Source organism: Lepisma saccharinum, chromosome 1, assembly GCF_977018435.1.
Source record: "Lepisma saccharinum chromosome 1, izLepSacc3.1, whole genome shotgun sequence".
NCBI lineage: Eukaryota > Metazoa > Arthropoda > Insecta > Zygentoma > Lepismatidae > Lepisma > Lepisma saccharinum.
The window spans coordinates 203261311-203285780 of NC_139229.1; the positions used below are offsets into that span (position 1 = coordinate 203261311).

The following is a 24470-nucleotide window of genomic DNA, read 5'->3' on the forward strand; positions in this document are numbered from 1 at the left end:
GTAACTCGGTCTACATTTCTCAACTGACGAGTCATGTTGGCGATATACAATGTACGCCAACATGACTCGTCAATTTAGAAATATAGACTAGGTTACTTGTAACATCAGGCGATTTGTCAACAAATATTGAGAAAAAAATAATAATGTATCTTTCAATTCAAATAAACCCCACAAACCTACTTTTTGTTTTGAAGACTCATGCTGTTTTTTTTTACGTTGTTCTTCAATGAAGGAAATGTAACTATCGAAATGTTAGCATGTAAACAGTAAAAGATAAAGATAGAAGTATATTTCTTCCGTGGAAAGCTTTGTTCGTTTACTACAAAGAAAGCCTATTTCTTAAGAAAAATAACAAGGAAGAAACATTAAAAGAACTTAGAAAGAAATTTTCCTTGAAGTAGATTAACTCGTGAGAGTTGATCATTTTGGGAGAGTTACTACAATAGTAAGTGAGGATGTGAATGGAAAGCTTATTTATTTACTTATAGCAGTTGTTTGCTTTATAGATATGACATGAGTAAAGAGAACAACCACTTGTAGAGATAGACTCACAGTTTAGAATGACATCTAAGCAGCTGAAATGCGCCCTCACTGGTAATAGTACTTTGCACTCCTTAAATACAAAATTATTCCCTGCCATTACCATTCTTCGATATAGAGATATACGAATATTTCTCTGTATCTCATACAAAAATCTATTGATGCTCGCTTACACTTATATAGAAAGTACTTTCTTTTGAATACAAGAGAGAGAGACTTTACACTGAAGTGACAGTAATGGTACGTCATGTCACTTGAGGATTTCACCAATCGAACGCAGGCTTGAGATTCCTGTCATGCTGCTAGGGTGTGATACGTTGTTTTGATTGGTTCTTTCCCAAACGACATGTGTCGCGTGCCGTTGTCGCTTCGATCTGAAATCTCCCCTAAACACAGTTGATATCTATCAGCCCGGCCATTGGACTAATTGAACAAGGAGTAGAAAAATATAGTAAATTCCTCTCATACCAAGGCTTGATTCACGTCTACGCTCAAGTAACTGTCAGATCACCCTCCGCTCACTGTCCGGTCAAATATTGTTGAATGATTTTTAAATAGAAGCATTCACACCTAGCGGTTAGGTCAAGGTTCGCTCCGATCACGCTCAGATCGCGGTCCGGTGACGATCAAGTGGAAAGAATATTCGACTGGAGCGTGAGCGGGGCGGAACTTGACCGGGCTGAAGCTTGATCGTTGATGTGAACGTGTAACGCTCAATCCACGGTTCAATAGCAGTCTTCAGCCCCGTCACAAAGGACACGTAGCCCAATTTGGTGCTTAAAAAGATGAGTAAAACAAATTTAAGAAAGAAAAACGTGACCTGAACACAGAGAAAGGTGAGTGAGTACAGATAAAATTGATTGATGTGGCAATGAGCAAAATATCCTAAAATATTTTCTTTTCAATTTTGTTTGTAAAAAAGCTGCCAAAATATGTGCTTCATGAAACCGAGTAAAACAAATTTTAAAAAAATAAACCTGACTGAAACAAACAAATACAATTACAGCCAATGAAAAATTTCAATGAGGAACCAAGTGCAAATATGATTCATGAGCAAGGATGTATTTAGATGAGCCAAGACACCCCCCCTCCCGAAAGACTTACCAAGTACTAAAATTAAGTAATGAAAATATACTTGTTTTGCATTTATTGTATAATCGATAGTTATAATTTATTTTTGTAACTTATTGGAAGGCAAGAATTATGTGGGGATCATACGGCTTTAAATGGTAATACAGAAGATTTATGCTTTCACACTACTATTTATGATAATATGCGTAAAGTATTAATCATGAAGTTTACTTTTCGCCAACTGAATCTAACATTCTTTTTTTTATTATAATTCAATACATATTCAAGTCTACATCTATTTGCCGATACTTGTTTTTACACAAATTATGCCGATCTTAACTACTGGTAAGCTAGATAATGAATCCGTCCTGTTATATCTCTATTCTTATTCTGTCTTTTTACCTATTTATGTATTAATAATATACATATTTTGAATATATATATATATATATATATATATATATATATATATATATATATATTGATTAGTGTTAATTGAATTGTACTAACTAGAAGGTTTTAGATATTTTAAACGACGGACTTGATGTTAGAAGAAACGGCAAAGAAGAAAAATAATTTCAAAAGAGGAGATTGATTGATTTGGTTGGTTTTACTTTCCTTTTTTGACAGTTCGGGTTTACCGTGAAGATGAGTATTTAAACATTATTATTATTATTATTATTATTATTATTACTGAGAAGCTTGGTTCGGACCAACCGAAATTTATTCCTAGATACGTGCCTATCGATGAGTACTAGTTGTAAAGATGTTTATACCAGTTGCATCAATTAAAATCATTAGATCAAAAAGCTAACCTAAGGAGGGTCATATTTTCCCAGACAACCAAATTGTCATTTTCAGGGAGAGAAGATGTTGGTCAATCCTCTGCCATGGGAAATAAATCATTAATTCCTGATATCTAGCTCCGATTCAAGATTCACAACAAACTTCTTCGTTTACGGAAAACGATACAAAATAACAATTAGCTCCTTGAAACTTGGCTTGCAGCTTGATATATATTTATCACTTGGTGGGTCGGAAACTTTCGAATAAAAGAAATGGTGAGCAATGTCGACATGAAACAATGAGCCCGAAAATTTTCTTGCTAAAACTAGACCGACATTGTTGATATTTGCAGTTTTGCACATTGTAGCTGTAAATAAACGTCTACCGATTTCAAACCAAAAGTACATCAATAAAATGTATTATTTTCATAATTATAATTCACTTATAAGAAATATTCGTATTTCTCTATATCGAAGAATGGTAATGGCGCATCATATTTTTCACATCAGACAGACACTTGAGAAAAAGTGGGACTGTATAATCAAAATGTCCATCAGTTAATCATTGATTTCAAAAAAGCATATGATTCGGTCAAAAGAGATAAATTATATAATATATTATACGAGTTTGGAATACCTAAGAAGCTTGTTAATATGATAAAAGTATGCATAAAAGTATGCACCAGTGAAACAGAAAGTAAAATTCGTGTGGGTATTAATGTGTCTGACAAATTTACAATTCATGATGGGTTAAAACAAGGAGATGTATTATCTCCATTGCTCTTTCATTTTGCCTTAGAATATCTGTTAGGAAGGTACAAGAAACTAACGAAGGACTAAAATTAAACGGTGTGATTAAGTTGTTAGCATATGCAGATGATGTAGACTTATTAGGGGATGATGTAAATACAATTAAGAATAATGCTAAAATATTTTTCAAAACAGCTAATGATATAGGTTTGGAAGTTAGCAAAGAGAAAACTAAATATATGTTTACAGACCGACAAGTGTTAGGTAATAATCAAAATCTAATTATTGATAACAACTCGTTTGAACCAGTTTCCAAATTCAAATACTTAGGAGTAATACTAACAAATGAAAATGATATTAAATACGAAATGAAAAGTAGGCTTAATTCAGGAAATGCATGTCATTTTTCTCTTCATAAAATTTTGTCTTCTCGTTTAATATCTAAGAGACTAAAAGTTAAAATATACAAAACAGTAATTTTGCCTGTAGTATTATATGGATGTGAAACTTCGTCCCTTTCATTGAAAGAGGAACAAAAATTGAGAGTATTTGAAAATAAGATCCTTAGGAAAATCTTTGGACCTAAAAGGGATGAGGAGACAGGTGAGTGGAGAAGGTTACATAATTTGGAACTACATAATTTGTATTCATGTCCAGATATTATTAGAATAATTAAATCAAGAAGACTTAGGTGGGCTGGCCATGTGGCACGAATGGGAGAGGAAAGAGGAGTTTACAGGATTGATGGGAAACCTGGAAAGAAACCTGTAGGAAGGCCAAGACGAAGATGGAGGGACAACGTTGAGATGGACCTAAATCGTAAAGGAAATCGGTAAGGTTGGAAAAGAGTATATAGATCTTGCTCAGGATAGGGACAGTGGAAGGCCTGTGTTGCTGCAGCCATGAACCTTCGGGTTTAAGAAGGCTAGAGAGTTAGTTAGTTAGTTATATTCATAATTGCCGACCTCCGTGGCTGAGAGGTTAGCACAGCGCGCTACGACGTCAGGTGTCACGGATTCGAATCTCGGCCTGGGCATGGATATTCTTTGTGATGTCCCTTCATCGATTTTATCATATCACCACTCATACTCACCTTCGCGATAAGCCCAAACTGTCAGAAAAGCAAAGTAAAACCAAGCAAATCAATCAATCTTCTCTTTTGCAATTACTTTTCTTCTTTGCCGTTTTCTTCTAACACCAAGTCCGTCGTTTAAAATATCTAAAACCTTCTAGTTAGTACAATCGGAACGCTCTTTATACCAGAAAAATCGGTGTACATTGTCAAGCAGTCAACACCAGACTGCCGATGTTCGTACCTTGACCGGTGCGAAGCTTGACTGCTAATGTGGATATTCCCTGACCGTGAGAGGACCGTGACTTGAGCGTTGCTTGGCCGTAGATGAGAATCAAGCCTAAGTGGTTACTCTAGACTGGGCCAGTGAACAGTGATAGATTCTCAGAGAGGAAACAAATCTTATGCGCAAGTGATTACTCCAGAGTGCTTGACTAACGAACGCGTGAAACGGAAAGGGATTGCATGGAGGAGGCAACGCAAATGCCGCTACCAGCAGTTTGAAGCAGCGTGCACTGCTTTGATCAGCCCACTCGCTCCTCTCCTTCTCTACCTTTATTGCGCAGTGTTGTTCTACAGACTCCTGGTACGCAGTATACAATATATTCAAAACTATTTTTTATATCTCAACTTTCATTCTCCACCACAAGCTTCAGTAAAAAAAGTACCCGGAATTTGGCTGGTGAAAGTCCCACATTGGAGTTATCAATAATTAATTTTGTCCGTAGAATGTACTGAATGACCACGCAGAGGGGTAGAGTAATCTATCCATCAGTTTGTACATAGCAGCTGTTTACGTTAGTTGTGTTGACGAGTGTTCTGCGATTTGCAGAATGGAGACAAATATCGAGAAATGAATTTGTTTTAAATTTTGTGTTGCCAACAGACTGTCGTGTGCTGAATTATTGAAAATGCTACAATAGGCCTTTGGTGATTCGTGTCTGTCGAAAACACAAGCGCATGCATGGTACAGTGTCTCTCAAAAGTTTTAGGACAACGACATTTTAAACTAGGCAACCCAATTTACACAAGGTGTTGGTGGGTTGCGTGTAGAGTTAGGCTCAATTTCAGGGTTGCCACATGCACAATAAATATTTATAAAATACGCGAAAGAAATAAAAACAAGTATTAGTGTATAAAAAGTATTAAAAATATCAATATTATATCGCAAGTGACAAAAATCTTTCTGAAAGAAAAATAATAGGTAGCATTTCATCGCTGATGAGTCTACAGAAAGGAGAAGAGATGAGAGAAAACGAGAGGTGACAAATGACAGGAGAAAGAGAAAGCGAGAGGAGAAGAGGAAAAGTAGAGGAGAGAAGAAAGAGAGGATAGACGAGGAGAGGAGATGTAGTGAGGAGAATGGAAAAATATTCTAGGAGAGATGAGGAAAATGGAGCAAAGGAGAGAAAAGAGAAGGAAAACGAGATGAGAGAAGAGTGGAGAGTAGAGTAAAGGAGAGAAAAAGAGAAGAACGAAAAGAAGAGGAGAAAAGTGCGTGGAGTCGGAAATCTAAGACAGGAAAGGAGATACGAGGAGTGGAGATGAGTGGGATGGAGATAAGATGCGAGAAAAGTAGGGAAGGAGATATGAGATAAAAGCAGAGCAGAAGGAGGGGAGAGAAGAAGGAGAAGGAGAAGAGAAGAACAGAAGGGACTGAAGAGAAGAGGTAGTTGCAGAAAATATCGTCTCAGGAATTGATGCATTGGTCAAATTATCGACATGAAACATTCAATAACATTTTGAAATGTATTGGAGAATGTATTAAATCGGTGCGAAATGCCTTTTGGCTTAGTTCAGAGCAAGGTAAAATCTTCCACGTAAGATCTTTGATTTTACCTGCGATTATACCACTAAAAACATGAATGTAATTTGAATATTTATAAGAATTATCCAATTTTTTGTCCAATTCTCGGTTCGTTGAAATGGAGATTTTGTAATTTAATATTTCCCCTCCCCACATCGTTAATTCCAAACTGAATCATTCCGTTTCACACGGGGTGAACAATGAACACAATGGGATAGGTCTAAAACTTACGAAAATTTTCTGCCACCGGAAGGGTTTGAACCTACGACCATCAGATTGACAGTCCTGAACGTTAAACACTACACTACAAGCTTTCGCTCCTGGAAGTAAGTAGAAGGAGCTGACCAATGTAAAATGTAGATGCAACTCTCCTCCTACATGTAATGTGCAAACAATACTTGTTTGTAACAAAGAAAACGAAGGTAGTACGACTCGGAGGAAACATTTAATGGAGAATTGCACATGATGAGAACTTTTCATTTCATATTTGCGGAGGTATCCTTGCATTGAACTCTAGTGGGAAAATAGTTAAAATTAGTATGTCCTGAATTGCCACAAATATAAATAGTTATTTCATTAATATTTGTCAATGTCTTTGAAGCAGTACACAATTATCGTTAAAGTATTATAATTCACGATCTTATACATGTAAATATCCCTTTGAACGTGTGTCAATTCATTTATTTGTTTATTTTTTATAAATTCCATTTGCAGAACAACACTGCTATTACAATTAATGTTACCATGCTCTTGTTTGTAATAAAAGGAGAATTAAAAATGAACACCTCCTAAGGAGATCGAACCTGGGACCACAATCAATGCTTTCAAGAACTCTAATCACTACATCACGCCCTTACTTTCGATTGAAACAACAATTTTTAAGTATTCTGTCTCTCCAATATTGTAAATGAAGTTGGGTATACATGTGGTTGAACTCTTACTTTAATTTTGGATTGCTTTCTTGTAGTATAGCAGATATCTTCGAGAAATAATTTTCGAAGTGATGAAGAAAAACCGGGAATATTGGTAGTTGTGAAAATGCGAGTTATTTCTTCTAACTTATTATTGTGATTAGACATTATTAATGAAAAATATCTAGAGGCTTGAACATTGCAGGACGATGTTCTTTTCCTGTGATACTGCAACAGACGATATACTTGTTTACTGACGCAAGTCTGGTGTTCAGAACAATCTTATGAAATGTATTTGCTGTTGCGTAAGGTAACCGTTTGCGAACTACCAAATCTGCGCAACGTTAGACGTAAACAGGCGGAAAATTTTATTCTTCACACTTGACAGTATTAGTCAAGAGAGACTCGTGGGACACTGTGTTAAGGTGCTGGAGTAAATCCTTCGTATTTTTCTTCCTCGAATGACAACAATTTTTATAGTAGAGCAACAGTAGTCCCGCTCTTTTTTATTTCTTTTAAATTCTTCCACATTCCTTTCATTGGGTTAAATATAAATAAAAGTATTGCTTGCATTTCTGTCATTGACGTAGACCAGGCCAGTACGCAGGATTTCTTTGAGGGAGTGGCCAGACCCTAATATATATATATGTGTGTGTGTGTGTGTGTGTGTGTATATATATATATATATATATATATGAGAGAGAGAGAGAGACAGATATTACAAAATAGTTCAAACAGTGCGAGCGCGATTCAAAAGTCATGATAATTCTATGTTTAGAAAATAATATATTTATAAATTAAATGTTGCGTACTAGGAATTATTATTACAATAAAGAACATGTCTAATTGTGAGTTAAGAAAACAACAATAACAAAGAGACATTCTCGCATCACGATTGCAGTTCGAAAAAGTCGGGTCAGGGATTGAAAGTAGCGCACTGTCCTGACTAAATCGGTGAATCGGACGTCTGCTAGCCTTGCATTATAAAACTAAAACCATCCAATATGCAGCCTGAAGACTTTTGCGCAAGAAACAGATTCATTTATGTAAGAACAAAATTGAAATGTTTACACATTTCTAAAATCGACGATGTTATTTTCGTAGTTATTGATAGGTTCACATTTAAATATTTCAGGGTTCGAAGGGGGCATGGGGGCCATGCCCCCCCCCCTGGATACTGGCCTGACGTTAGTGACGTAGACAGTGGGAGAGAAATTTTGGAGAATCTTTGTATTAAATTTATTATTTACATCCACCTTATGCTCAGATAGGTTTATTGACAATCGTGAACTTTTCGTTTAATAGATAATATTTGGTTTTAAACGACGGGAGAACATTGGTCTAATTTTCTTTCTTGCTCTTTTGTGAGAATATAACATAACCCTACAGCTCTACAGCACCATGGCGGGCCTTGGCTTACCTACCGACTGCTGGTCTCCCTCCCACACTGTTCCGCCGTTTGTGAGAATATATATTTCTACAATAGCAATCGCGTTCGGAAACGGTGAAAAAAAATGACTTGATTTTCAAAGGCAGACAACCTTGGTAGCGTAGCTTGCTCGCGTTCAAAGTGACTCACTCACGCTATTCAACGCCGCTTCTTATCGCATAACATTGTCCGTCGACGCACCCAGCAAGTTACGAGTGACCAGAGTCGAATTTTAAAGAGAATCTGAAGAATGATAGATTTCATCAGAGGCGGATAGGTGGGCACTAGCTCAACATGCAATAGTTTAAGTGATAATTTCTGACAACCAAGAAACCTTATTGAATAAGTATTGGGATAGTAATACGCGTACCCGCTCCTTTTTAACAATGTAAGCTCGAAGACAATCTGTATTCTATTTGTTTGTATTGGCAACTTGGTCAACCTGAGGTTATTATAAGGAACTAATTCCTAGATGTTCATGTAACCGTTACAAAATTACAAATAAAATATATTCACAAGCTTATATACACTAACAACGAAGAAATAAATTAAGAGTTAATTTTCAAATGCATGTGTATAGAGTAATTCTAGAAGTACAGAGCTATATCAGAGTAACGAACTTCTTTTTGCAGGATAACGTTTACAATATTGACGCGACAGAATAATTAAGAACTGTTTCTCCAAGGGAAGCAAAAGGCGTAGTGTATTGGTTAGAGTTCTTGAAAGCATTGATTGTGTTCCCAGGTTCGATCCTCCTTAGGAGGTGCTCTTCTTTTAATTCTCCTTTTATTACAAACAAGAGCATGGTAACATTAATTGTAATAGCAGTGTATAGTAGCTACATTGTTCTGCAAATGGGATTTATAAAAAAAATAAACAAATAAATGAATTGACACACGTTCAAAGGGATATTTTCATGTATCAGATCGTGAATTATAATACTTTAACGATAATTGTGTACTGCTTCAAACACATGACACATATTAATGAAATAACTATTTATATTTGTGGCAATTCAGGACATACTAATTTTAACTATTTTCCCATTCGAGTTCAATGCAAGGATACCTCCGCAAATATCGAATGAAAAGTTCTCATCATGTGCAATTCTCCATTAAATGTTTTCACCTCCTAAGGAGGATCGAACCTGGGACCACAATCAATGCTTTCAAGAACTCTAACCAATACACTACGCCCTTTGCTTCCCTTGAAGAAACAGTTCTTAATTATTCTGTCGCGTCAATATTGTAAACGTTATCCTGCAAAAGGAAGTTCATTACTCTGATATAGCTCTGTTCTTCTAGAATTACTCTATACACATGCAATTGAAAATTAACTCTGAATTTATTTCTTCGTTGTTAGTGTATATAAGCTTTTGAATATATTTTATTTGTAATTTTGTAACGGTTACATGAACATCTAGGAATTAGTTCCTTATAATAACCTCAGGTTGACCAAGTTGCCAATACAATACACTACGCCCTTTGCTTCCCTTGGAGAAACAGTTCTCAATTATTCTGTCGCGTCAATATTGTAAACGTTATCCTGCAAAAAGAAGTTCGATACTCTGATATAGCTCTGTACTTCTAGAATTACTCTATATACATGCATTTGAAAATTAACTCTGAATTTATTTCTTCGTTGTTAGTGTATATAAGCTTGTGAATATATTTTATTTGTAATTTTGTAACGGTTACATGAACATCTAGGAATTAGTTCCTTATAATAACCTCAGGTTGACCAAGTTGCCAATACAAACAAATAGAATACAGATTGTCTTCGAGCTTACATTGTTAAAAAGGAGCGGGTACGCGTATTACTATCCCAATACTTATTCAATAAGGTTTCTTGGTTGTCAGAAATTATCACTTAAACTATTGCATGTTGAGCTAGTGCCCACCTATCCGCCTCTGATGAAATCTATCATTCTTCAGATTCTCTTTAAAATTCGACTCTGGTCACTCGTAACTTGCTGGGTGCGTCGACGGACAATGTTATGCGATAAGAAGCGGCGTTGAATAGCGTGAGTGAGTCACTTTGAACGCGAGCAAGCTACGCTACCAAGGTTGTCTGCCTTTGAAAATCAAGTCATTTTTTTTCACCGTTTCCGAACGCGATTGCTATTGTAGAAATATATATTCTCACAAACGGCGGAACAGTGTGGGAGGGAGACCAGCAGTCGGTAGGTAAGCCAAGGCCCGCCATGGTGCTGTAGAGCTGTAGGGTTATGTTATATTCTCACAAAAGAGCAAGAAAGAAAATTAGACCAATGTTCTCCCGTCGTTTAAAACCAAATATTATCTATTAAACGAAAAGTTCACGATTGTCAATAAACCTATCTGAGCATAAGGTGGATGTAAATAATAAATTTAATACAAAGATTCTCCAAAATTTCTCTCCCACTGTCTACGTCACTAACGTCAGGCCAGTATCCAGGGGGGGGGGGCATGGCCCCCATGCCCCCTTCGAACCCTGAAATATTTAAATGTGAACCTATCAATAACTACGAAAATAACATCGTCGATTTTAGAAATGTGTAAACATTTCAATTTTGTTCTTACATAAATGAATCTGTTTCTTGCGCAAAAGTCTTCAGGCTGCATATTGGATGGTTTTAGTTTTATAATGCAAGGCTAGCAGACGTCCGATTCACCGATTTAGTCAGGACAGTGCGCTACTTTCAATCCCTGACCCGACTTTTTCGAACTGCAATCGTGATGCGAGAATGTCTCTTTGTTATTGTTGTTTTCTTAACTCACAATTAGACATGTTCTTTATTGTAATAATAATTCCTAGTACGCAACATTTAATTTATAAATATATTATTTTCTAAACATAGAATTATCATGACTTTTGAATCGCGCTCGCACTGTTTGAACTATTTTGTAATATCTGTCTCTCTCTCTCTCTCATATATATATATATATATATATATACACACACACACACACACACACACATATATATATATTAGGGTCTGGCCACTCCCTCAAAGAAATCCTGCGTACTGGCCTGGTCTACGTCAATGACAGAAATGCAAGCAATACTTTTATTTATATTTAACCCAATGAAAGGAATGTGGAAGAATTTAAAAGAAATAAAAAAGAGCGGGACTACTGTTGCTCTACTATAAAAATTGTTGTCATTCGAGGAAGAAAAATACGAAGGATTTACTCCAGCACCTTAACACAGTGTCCCACGAGTCTCTCTTGACTAATACTGTCAAGTGTGAAGAATAAAATTTTCCGCCTGTTTACGTCTAACGTTGCGCAGATTTGGTAGTTCGCAAACGGTTACCTTACGCAACAGCAAATACATTTCATAAGATTGTTCTGAACACCAGACTTGCGTCAGTAAACAAGTATATCGTCTGTTGCAGTATCACAGGAAAAGAACATCGTCCTGCAATGTTCAAGCCTCTAGATATTTTTCATTAATAATGTCTAATCACAATAATAAGTTAGAAGAAATAACTCGCATTTTCACAACTACCAATATTCCCGGTTTTTCTTCATCACTTCGAAAATTATTTCTCGAAGATATCTGCTATACTACAAGAAAGCAATCCAAAATTAAAGTAAGAGTTCAACCACATGTATACCCAACTTCATTTACAATATTGGAGAGACAGAATACTTAAAAATTGTTGTTTCAATCGAAAGTAAGGGCGTGATGTAGTGATTAGAGTTCTTGAAAGCATTGATTGTGGTCCCAGGTTCGATCTCCTTAGGAGGTGTTCATTTTTAATTCTCCTTTTATTACAAACAAGAGCATGGTAACATTAATTGTAATAGCAGTGTTGTTCTGCAAATGGAATTTATAAAAAATAAACAAATAAATGAATTGACACACGTTCAAAGGGATATTTACATGTATAAGATCGTGAATTATAATACTTTAACGATAATTGTGTACTGCTTCAAAGACATTGACAAATATTAATGAAATAACTATTTATATTTGTGGCAATTCAGGACATACTAATTTTAACTATTTTCCCACTAGAGTTCAATGCAAGGATACCTCCGCAAATATGAAATGAAAAGTTCTCATCATGTGCAATTCTCCATTAAATGTTTCCTCCGAGTCGTACTACCTTCGTTTTCTTTGTTACAAACAAGTATTGTTTGCACATTACATGTAGGAGGAGAGTTGCATCTACATTTTACATTGGTCAGCTCCTTCTACTTACTTCCAGGAGCGAAAGCTTGTAGTGTAGTGTTTAACGTTCAGGACTGTCAATCTGATGGTCGTAGGTTCAAACCCTTCCGGTGGCAGAAAATTTTCGTAAGTTTTAGACCTATCCCATTGTGTTCATTGTTCACCCCGTGTGAAACGGAATGATTCAGTTTGGAATTAACGATGTGGGGAGGGGAAATATTAAATTACAAAATCTCCATTTCAACGAACCGAGAATTGGACAAAAAATTGGATAATTCTTATAAATATTCAAATTACATTCATGTTTTTAGTGGTATAATCGCAGGTAAAATCAAAGATCTTACGTGGAAGATTTTACCTTGCTCTGAACTAAGCCAAAAGGCATTTCGCACCGATTTAATACATTCTCCAATACATTTCAAAATGTTATTGAATGTTTCATGTCGATAATTTGACCAATGCATCAATTCCTGAGACGATATTTTCTGCAACTACCTCTTCTCTTCAGTCCCTTCTGTTCTTCTCTTCTCCTTCTCCTTCTTCTCTCCCCTCCTTCTGCTCTGCTTTTATCTCATATCTCCTTCCCTACTTTTCTCGCATCTTATCTCCATCCCACTCATCTCCACTCCTCGTATCTCCTTTCCTGTCTTAGATTTCCGACTCCACGCACTTTTCTCCTCTTCTTTTCGTTCTTCTCTTTTTCTCTCCTTTACTCTACTCTCCACTCTTCTCTCATCTCGTTTTCCTTCTCTTTTCTCTCCTTTGCTCCATTTTCCTCATCTCTCCTAGAATATTTTTCCATTCTCCTCACTACATCTCCTCTCCTCGTCTATCCTCTCTTTCTTCTCTCCTCTACTTTTCCTCTTCTCCTCTCGCTTTCTCTTTCTCCTGTCATTTGTCACCTCTCGTTTTCTCTCATCTCTTCTCCTTTCTGTAGACTCATCAGCGATGAAATGCTACCTATTATTTTTCTTTCAGAAAGATTTTTGTCACTTGCGATATAATATTGATATTTTTAATACTTTTTATACACTAATACTTGTTTTTATTTCTTTTGCGTATTTTATAAATATTTATTGTGCATGTGGCAACCCTGAAATTGAGCCTAACTCTACACGCAACCCACCAACACCTTGTGTAAATTGGGTTGCCTAGTTTAAAATGTCGTTGTCCTAAAACTTTTGAGAGACACTGTACAAGGCTTTCAAAGAAGGCAGAGAAGTTGTTGCTGATTTGCCCCGTTCTGGTCGACCTTCCACATCGACGACTGACGAAAACGTCGTAAAAATCAGGACAATAGTGCTTGAAAACCGGCGTGTGAGTGTGAGAGAGATGGCTTGTGAGCTTGGCATATCACACATACCCATTCACAACATTTTGACTGATGTGTTAGGCATGAAACGCGTCGCGGCACGACTTGTTCCGAAGGAGCTGAATTTCCTGCAAAAAGCACATCGCAGGGATGTTGCTGAAGACATGATTTCGCAAGACACTAGTGACTCAACCTTCATGAAACGCATCATAACTGGTGGAGACATGGGTGTATGAGTATGACATGCAAACGGGTCAAAAATCTTCGGAATGGCGCTTCGAAAATGAACCAAAACCCAAAAAACTACGCCAGAGTCGTTCAAAAATTGAAGTCATGCTCATTGTTTTCATTGATTATCGTGGTGTTGTGCGCTCAGAATTACTTCCAGCGGGACAGATTGTGAATAAAGAGTTTTATGTGACCGTTATGAGGCGTCTGCGTGAGAATGTTCGCCGGAAAAGACCAGAGTTATGCAAAAACAATTATTGGATTTTGCACCACGATAATGCGTCGTCGCACACATAGACTCTTGTCTGCGAGTTTTTGGCCAAAAACTCAACACATGTCCTCACCCAAGCCCCATATTCTCCAGATATGGCTCCGTGTGATTTTTTTCTCTTTCCACGACTCAAGTTACCACTTCGGGGAAGGCGTTTTGAATCAAATGAATCCATTAAAGGAAATTCGCAGAAGGAACTCAGGGCGATTCCGTCTTCTGCGTTTGAAAAGTGTTTTGAAGACTGGGTTAAGCGTTGGCATAGGCTATGTGTGTTGCATCTGAGGATGGGCCTATTTTGAAGGGACAAAATAAATGTTGATGGTTTTATTCACAAATTCCTGGCACTTTTTGTACGTCGTAGTACATATATCTCTCATATTTGAAGCACTAAAGGAGAAATTATACAACATAGCTGTGATAGTTGGATGCAAAAATATCAGAGCTGGTAGAAGTTCGGCAATTGATCAAACAATAAGAGATATTTGATACCGATGTAGGAAAGAGTTTTCAGTACATACCTGCTCAACATTTAGTTCGTGCTGTACCTTTTGCCTGCCTTTTAGAAAATTCATTCTAGAGCATTCAAGTGAATCTTCATGTCATTTGCTTTCACTGTTATCTGGATAAAGCAAATATCTAGACAGGCAACTACGAAAGAAAACCACACGAAGATTCAATGGGATGCTCTAGAAGAAATTGTAAACAGTCCTAATACAGGATAAGACCCTATAGATCTATATCTTATATTAATATGGTATGCAATTATTTCAATATCAATACTAAGAAAGAAACAGTATGAGAGAGCGTGAATTTCCCCCCATGTTTGCAAGTGGAAGCGGTTTTTAAAGTTGATTATTAAGCTAGATACGATCTTTGAAAAATATGATGAATACGTATTTATACGTAGATGCACATGTATTCCTTATGAACAAACAATTTCAACTTGGAACAACGGCTAATCTATCTACGTTCATGTGTTTTCTATACCATCGGAAGTTTGATATTCCCAAGAGATCAAGTGAAATAATACTCCCATAAGGGTAATGATAAGTTTCCTCTCCCTTCTGCAGCCAGCCAGCGCACAGGCCTCTCCTTGTCCAGCTCGCTGCGTGGAACAGTCGGTGGTGGAGGAGCTGTTTCGGGTCTTCGCGTCTGGCTGGACATGGAAACTGTCTCTCGTACCCTCAAATCTAAAACATGAGAATTCGAAATCTTACCTCCTACGTATTGATAATGTGCCACGTAATGCCTTCTTGCATTAGGGTGTGTTCTGCACAAGACCTCCTTAGCTACATAAGGGAACTCGCTCTCTTCCACGAAACCATACTCCTAGAAAGAGAAAAAGAGAACTCCGTTTGCAAAAAATTGTTTTCCGTCATGATTTCTTTCTTAGAGGTTACCTGAGGTAATTATGCAGAGTAGGGAATCTTAGAAGGAATAGAAAATGAGCAATCTAAGTTAAGGATTTGATGCCATTTTTTACTAATTTTGATGGTGGCGAAGAAATGTGATGATACGATGCATTTGATGAAGTTGATGGAAGAAGTATCACGAACACAACCCCATAGAGTTCCAGTCTTCAGAGACTCGATAGTCTGCAAGAATGCAGTACAAGGTGTACTATGTGGAAGAGAGGTTGAATGAGTGTCTAATGACCACGAGTTGGCCATTACCTCATTAAGTTATGTAATTATTTAACGAATATTATTATATAATGGCTTATTATACAGTATATTATCTCATGTTTATTATAGTTTTACTTATCTTACAGTTAATAATTCATATGTAAGTTCTTAAATATTATATTAATGCCTTCAGCCAATTTTCCAATATTGCCGCCTTTATAATCGTGAACTTTATATACTGATATATCTAGAAGTATAAATAGCGGCTAGTTTAAGCAATTTTTATATACTCAACACCCTTGGTTTGATTTCATTTTAAACGTTCTAAAGATTGGCGTAAGTTTCATTTCAATCAGTTTAGTGAAGCCTAAGTTTTATTTTTGAGTTAAATTTCTTATATTTATTCGTAGTTTCATGTTTTTGGCAGATGCCGTTCTTTTTTCTCAATATTACGAAAGCCATTGTTGATTTGTTTAAATTCTTGTGGAGTAGATGAATTCACTGTGCCAGATGAATGTACCTTTCATTATGTTACACTTCAAACATACACATTATTTTTATCCAGTTTCTGGCATTGAAAATTCATAGTGGCTGGTACCACTGAGTCAGTGGAAGAGTAGTAACGTTTTTCCAGAGAGCCGTTGATAGTTCGTTCGGAAAAGCGCTCGAGGGAAAGACGTGCGTCGCCTAAGCTGCTCGTCAAGTCAACCTTGCAGCAGGTTTTATGTATCAATCCGCGCGAGAACTGAGCTCAGAATCTTCCGTGCCAGTCTTTCCTCAACCGCCGAGCTGCTTACATCGCAGACACTGAGAAAATCCACAGTATTGCCAACCGCACAACACATCAAAACCCGCATGCATGTCAAGTGGAATGTATTTTTGCTTCTCTTTGTCTCCTGAAACATAAAATTTTAAAAGTACTTTCTGCGCATAGATTATTTAATAAATGTGTCATTACTTAATATAAATGCGAAATATCTTCGAAACATGAGAGCGTGTGTGTATATTTCGAGCACGCAAAAATAAAAATGAACAAAGATAAAAGTAAACAACGATAGGCCCTCTTGAATTTAATGACAATTTTTTTTTTTTTGGTTTAGAAAGAAATACATTTATGAAAAACGTGGTTGCTTCGTCCGCAATACATCCGTTCCTGTAAGACACACGCAATTCAAGTTATACCACCAAAAAAACATGATTTGTTATTGGTGATATATACAATCAGGTGCATTGTCTGTCGCTATTACTCTGGTTTCAATTTATGAATCACTTCACTAAACCAGGATTCAAATCTTGGTCTGTCCATTTCTTGCGGATAATCACCCTTCCCTTTCTTTGCGCGGAACAGTAAATATGCACTTTCAACAAAGCTTTCATTGCCGCCAGTGGGTGAAACAATAAGCCTCCCCCTTCCCCTCATCGTTGGTTTCTTCAGCCCTGGCGTGGTTTTGCATGCTGGTATCCTTCCATGTTTTATTCCCCCTTCCCCCACCCACCGAGTTGAAGGACGTCTCGTCCAAATAATAAACATGTTTCTTCTCACTGCGATATCTTTTAATACCGCGGAGATTCTTTTGTCGTCAAAAAACAAACAATCATTTCCTCTTGCTAAACTCAAACAGCAAATCATTCAACACCCGTGATACAATTCGTGCGCACATTGACGGCAAATCACCTCACGCCCTGTTTTACTTTGATCTTGTTGCCGCAAGGAGGATTATGCATTCAAAACAACTTGCTTGTCTTTGAAGAAAATTTCCCTTCGGACGAAGTCCAAAATAACATTAGGGTAAAACCGCGCGCTGAACAGTAGATTCAGCCATTCTCGCCGCTCTACAATAAACATAGGGTTAAAAGAGTGGGATGTGCAACACTGGTATCGCCGATTGCACGCGTTCTGCAACGCATTCAGTCTCGCTCGACTCGCTCTAAAGTTTCAGTGTCTCTTCAACGCACTACACATTGCAGTTGGCGAATCTACGGTTCTAAGTTCGTCTGCACAGTGATTGCAACCAATTAAGTCCATACCTGCTAATGGATGTACTATTTTGTCTGTATATTACAAATTAAATAACTGTTTTCTTGCAAGTATGCAGTTGTGTCGGAATAGAACCCGTCTCAGTGGAACTATGTTCTTGCGCGCACGTTTGGAACTACATATGCGAAAACCTGCTGCAAGGTTGACTTGACGAGCAGCTTAGAAGGAAATTAGGCTTACGCCTCTCACGTTGTAAACGGCCGAATGTTTTTTTTATTGTATTACGCGATATACGCGAGCTTGAGTGATACTAATAAATTCTAATTAGAACATATTGTGTTTCTTTTTTTCATTTTAAAAGTATAATACTTGTGGAATACCAGGATCGGGAGAACAACCACGAGGACCTCAATGGACTTCACAAATGGATAAAAGGGGAGGGAACGCAGTATTTCTACCCGAACCCTGGGATGTTACCAGCAAGCTCTGCTGAGCTAGTAAGGTAAGTTGTACCGGTGAAGTGCAGCGCATCACAGTTTACACCTCCTAACGTGCTGATCAAAGTGGTGTGCTTTCCAATAATGGCATTTAGCTTAACCTGCAAAACATAAAGTCGAAATAGCTTATTTTTTAAAATGAGTACGTCTTCTAATATACTTTTCAAATACTTTTTAAACAAGGGGAAGCTCTGGTTAATGAGTTGGTGTAAGAAACAGTGTGGAACACTTCAGAATTCAGTCTAGCAACTACTGATGTGGCTCTAATCCTACTATTATTATTATTAATAATAATATCTAAATTGTGAACATAACTATAACGAAATTTTTTGAGTGATTGTTTTACTTCGATTTTCTTCCATTTTTTGGCTAATTGCGAAGATGAGGATGAAAGGTGATAAAATAAAACACAAGTTCGACAAATTAGTGGTCTGTGAGTCCAGGCGATTGAGCCTCGTCAGCTTGGAAAGAATGCAGAATGCAGCCCAGGGTGTTCTACGTAGAAGAGAGGTTGAAATTTGTGTCTCTTCAGAGAAGATTAGCCCTTACACCCTACTATAAAGAAGGGCATACGCCTAGAACAAAATGTGACAAGGTCAATGGGGTGACTAGAAAGATTGTTTAATTAAAAGTAACACGTAAGGCTAGTGATTTCCGACTAAACCACTTTTTCGCTCAACACTACCCTCATTACACATCGGTGCGAACAAACCGAACATGGACACAAATACACACAACACACATACACATATTTCTCACCTGTCCGTACCTTCCCGCGGCGAGATAGGGCAATCCTCCCTCGCAGCCTTTGTTGTACATACTGCAACTGACAACATCTTGAGGTGACAAAATGACTTGGAGCTTGTTCTTGGTCTTGATTCTGAGTCGTGACTCTACTGACGCCATAGACGCAAAGGCGTAGCAGCTGCGACAATCACCTTGGTTTCTGTGCAGAAAACGGAATATCTTGTGTCATCGTTCAAAACTCTTTTCGTTCTAAACACAGGTTACAGTTCTGTGTAACAGAAAAAGGATCTGTGAACACTGATCAGAAACTGCCATCTACATTTCTTTTGTTTCAGATAGTATATAGAAATGGGTATACTCTTTTTAAAACACTCTGTATTAAGACGTCTTTCATCTATAGTGACTTTTCAGTAAGCAATAGGTATCGATTTATTTGGTACACTCTTTTACAAACACCCTGTATTAAGACAGGTCTTTCAGTTTCAGTTATACGTCCGTTCGAAATTTAACAGTGGCAACGGAACCGATGCTTCTCGCTTATACCACTTGTTAGTTTGATACCTAAGCTACCTCCCAGTAAAGGGACTCTTCCTTCCAACACTAGGCGCATGTGCAGTGACGAGAGGAATAGAGTATCATTGAAGTTGAAGGTCTAAAGTTGTGTAGCAGACTCAGAATCCCACTAATGTGAAAGTTCTGGTGATTCTCGCTGTACCTTCAGAACAGACCGTCCATGCGCAGTATTATCACAGACAAGTTAATTTTATTAACTTATTAATTTGTCTGTGGTATTACTGTTCATTTTTGGAACATAACCTACGACCTGCGTTGCGAAAGAAGAAGGGACACTTTCTGCTGAATCATCCCGTCATTTTACAGGACAATGCTCGGGCACATGTAGCGTAACCTGTGGCTGATTTGTTAGCTCGATGGGACTGGCAGATGCTTTACCATCCCCTATACTTCCCAGACTTAAGGCCCTGAGACTTTGACTTGATCCCTAAGATGAAGGACATTATCTTCCGAACTGTTACAGAGATTCTTCAGGCAATAGACCGCTCTATTCGAACCATAAACAGAACAGGCGCTGCTATAGAAATACTACGACTTCCACATCGCTGGCAACGGTTTTACACAATGCTGGTGACTACACCGAAGGGCTGTAAAGGTTTGACAGAGGTATCTATTTCGTATAATTTGTAAATTAATAGCTGCCACAATTAAATCTCCAACCCACGCACTTGTATCTGTAGTAATTCATCAGTAAGAAATAGGTATAGATTTAACAATTATATTAATTGGAACTGTAAAGTGTACTTTCGTGTGTGGACCTACGAGGTTGAGGCAGATCTTCCGGTTCACTAAATTACCTATTTCTAATTTATGCTGTTTCCGACATATAGAAGGTTAGAAATATAATGATTGTGTACAGATAAATGCACAGATCACTTATGCCGCAATAAAGTATTGGGTTGATGCATAGTGCTCGTAGCGTTTGTGTTTGGTATGGCAACACTGCGGTGTTAGGAGTTTGTTGATCGTTTAATGTACATCAATTGGAGTGGCAAAGTTGTGCTTGTGAATACGCATTGAAATTTACAGATTTGAAGAAAGATGGTGTTATTTATGGGCTAAAGAACAATAAGTGCCCAGTGTGGGGGGCGGATACATTTCCGACATATTAGTTTGACATAGGGGCAAAGGCAGCGGATGCGGATCGAAACATTTGTCCCTTGTACGGTGAGAATGCCGACGGAGAAATGACAGAAAGTAAATGGTTTTGTCATTACGAAGAGGGCATTTTTTGACTTGAGCGTTTCTCCACGTTCTGGAAGACCATCGGGCTTTAATGAAGACAGTTTAAACGCTTAAATCCACGAGGATCCACATCAGTCGACTCGAGAATTTACAAGTGTGATGAACTGTGACCATTGAACCATCGCGCGCCATTTGCATTCCATGGGTAAGTTTCAGGATACGGCACGCTTTAAATGAACACAACCAAATCAGCGAGTAAGCCAGGAAAATAGCATCAACTGCTGCGACACGATAATGCACACCCACACTCCGCTAACATGACAAAAGTTTGGAGGGAGGAGCTTGGTTGGGTAGTTATTTCATATCCTCCTTACTTCCCCGATCTTGCGCCCTTGGATTTACACATTTCAGCTCTCAATCCACCAATCTTCAAGGAAACTCCTTTGGTGACTAAGAGCTCTTCAAATTTGGTTTGACGACGCCTTTAACGTCAAATCACATGATTTCTTCAGGCGTTGAAACTGGACCAGCGTTGGTAGACAGTCATAGACAATGAAGTACTGATTTATTTCTGTTTTTTGTTCATCTCAAATTAATTAAAATAAAAATACTTTTGGCACGGTGAAAAGAAACGCTCTGAACTTATGTATCAACCCAATAGTGCTAGATAATTCTTTAATTTCGTTAAATTCTAACGTAATATCTGCAGTAGGCGTTGATTGGCTGTTGACTATTAACACCCTAAAAGCGCAACTATGAAGGCCCTCAGACGGAAGCGACAAGCGATACGTGTCACTCGGGAAAAAGAAGCTTCAGAAATAAAGGCAACCTTTCGTACCGAAGCGACATGAGAAACTGCACGTGCTACTTGTCGCTTGCCTGTCATTCGGACTGGCTTGTTTTCTCACCAACGTACATCTTGATCTCTCATGCGCAGTGCATGCTTTTCTTACATATTTGACGTGTCGATTGTCGCTTGTCAATTCGGTGTGAGATTTCGTGTCGAATGTCACTTAACGCTTGTCACTTCGGTTTGAAATCTGCATAATCCTAATCACAAGGTGGAAATAGACAAGCAATGTATTTCCCATCATGACCGGATTTAGAATTTTGGAGGCCTAAGCCTCTTTTCCCTCAGTAGTTCTTCCTGGGAAAATGTTTTGGATTAGTCTTATTTAATAATATATCCCTCCTTTAGAATTACAGGATTTTGTGTCTTCCGTTTTTATGTTACTATTTTTATGCGTTCTCTCACTTCTGTGGTGCCCAATGACCACTCATCCGCTTCGCATAATACTTTTTCTTATACTGCATTTAATATTTATTCCCGATGATAAATTTTACTCCAAACATATAACAATTTTTTCCTGCCCTTTGCCTGCTAGCAGCTCTTTACAAATAGAACACCCAGAAAAACACAGACTGATAAAAATATCAAACGTTTGCCAAATTTCACATAGCGGGAAACTCATAGTGCAAGTTATTGAGCTGTAAACAGCACATTGCTTATTTTATATATATGTATTGAATGTACACACACACACACACACACACACACATATATATATATATATATATATATATATATATATATATATATATATACCGCGTGAGGCACCTAAAAGTACCACCTGAAATAGCGAAGAAACCAGAAACAGTAGCGATGTGAGGTTTGAAAGAAACAATAATATCAAATGGGGCTCGTAAATCGGAGGTATTGGGTGGGTCGAAAAATATCGACAAATGGGGCATCTGGAGCAAAGTCATATTTTTTAAAATGGAACGATATACAATAACATGCATAATATAAAAGAGCACACGCAGAGAAACACAACGCCGTTGGTCTCATGCATCTACTGCACATAGGAACGAAGATATGGCCATCTGAAAATATGTAAACAAACTAACAAGTGGCCCACTTGACCGTCAGTACCACGGCATGTACAAGTATGAGATGTCGGAAGCCATTAGACAAGATGAAGACAGAACGTGTTAAAGGAAGAAAAAATACAGTAGACATCGTCAGCACCATGTATTTGACAGTGTTACAGCATAATGAAAATGACCATGACAGTATGTCGAAGAACCACTGCGTAAGAAGCGAAAACCTGTCAAAGTGTGTGTTCAAAGTGGTGGCCGTCAGCTGCGATACAGGCAACGAGGCGCCCACGCAAAGATCGTTGCACAGAATGTAGCATCTCGTAGGGAATGTCCCTACAGGCCGCAGTAATGCGGTGTTGCATATCCTCTGGAGTTGTTGGCACATCCCGGTAGACAATGTCCTTCAGCTTTCCCCACAGGAAAAAGTATAACGGTGTGAAATCTGGGGAACGAGCCGGCCATTTGATAGGCCCTCCACGTCCAATCCAACGATTTGGAAATGTATTTTCCACACATGCTGTAGCGCGTCTTGCACTGTGAGCTGGGCACCCGTCATGTTGGTACCACATTTCCCTCCTTGTCTGAAGTGGTATGTCCTCCATTAGTACAGGCAGTTCATGTTGTTAAAACTGTATGTATCGGTCAGCATTCAGTGTCCCTTGTTAAAAAAAAAAGGGGGGCCAATGAGATGTTCACCCACTATACCACACCACACGTTCACACTCCATGGGCGCTGGCGTTCCACTTGGCGAAGCCAATGTGGATTTGTCACCGACCAATAGTGCATGTTCCTTAGGTTGACATTTCCATGGTTGGTAAAAGTTGCCTCGTCAGCAGTGGCGAAGCGTCCTATGAGGCCAGGAGGCCGGGCCTACCCTCGCCATTACTCTTTTAAAGGTGTATTTACTTATTTCGTCAAAACATATGTAATGCAATGGAAAAGTTTGGAATTTTCATTTATGATAATTACAAAAAAATTCTAACCCTGTCCAGTATACGAACTTTCCACGGAGTGAGGCACATTTGCTGGGGCCTCTTCTCTTCACATTCCGTCGTACGGTCGTATATGTGGGAAGCCTAATCTTACGAGTACTGTACGTATGCTTATAACGTGCTCCTGAGGCCGGCCTCGCGGTGTTACCCACTAGGACGAACAGAATATCAGCAACACTGCATTTCCGCCAGGGTTGGAAATTTGTGGTGTACCGGCATTTTTTCTAAACATTAGCCTGTGTTCGTGCAGAGAGACTTCTATTTCATTGTACATTCTCCATATTTTGTACGAAACTTAGGTTTTCCTTCCTTTCATCGACAAGTGTAAGTGAAATTGAAAATTACGGAGTACTGTAGTTCTGACTTCGTTTTCTGGTCAGATTGCTGATGGTCTTGTCGATTCACCCAACACCGTAGCGTAAACAGAAAGTCCAAAGAACTTATATTTGTAAAGTAAGTCTTCATACCAAATTGCGTAAATTAAAATGATAGTTACGCCTTATATTTACAAAGTAGTTTTACTTTCACTGGGAATAGAATAATTTATTTTTATCGTGAACGGGGATTTCCCCGCTCGTTCACCCTCTGGGAAAACTTGCCTCCTGCTCACGACGCTAGAAGGGAGCTTGGCGCTTGGCTCGGAGCGCGAGGTTC

At 38.1% G+C, this 24470-nt stretch overlaps 1 protein-coding gene across 1 annotated transcript in view; it reads right to left on the reverse strand.

Annotated features, from left to right (window-relative positions):
* Positions 1 to 24470, reverse strand: part of LOC145988438 (dipeptidyl peptidase 1-like) — a 42614-nt gene that overhangs the window by 5012 nt on the left and 13132 nt on the right. The window contains exons 6-7 of the mRNA XM_083123333.1: positions 19197 to 19383; positions 15555 to 15666 (exon numbers count right to left, since the gene is read on the reverse strand). Of these exons, the coding sequence (XP_082979459.1) occupies positions 15555 to 15666; positions 19197 to 19383 (299 nt within the window). The remainder of the gene's footprint in view (positions 1 to 15554; positions 15667 to 19196; positions 19384 to 24470) is intronic.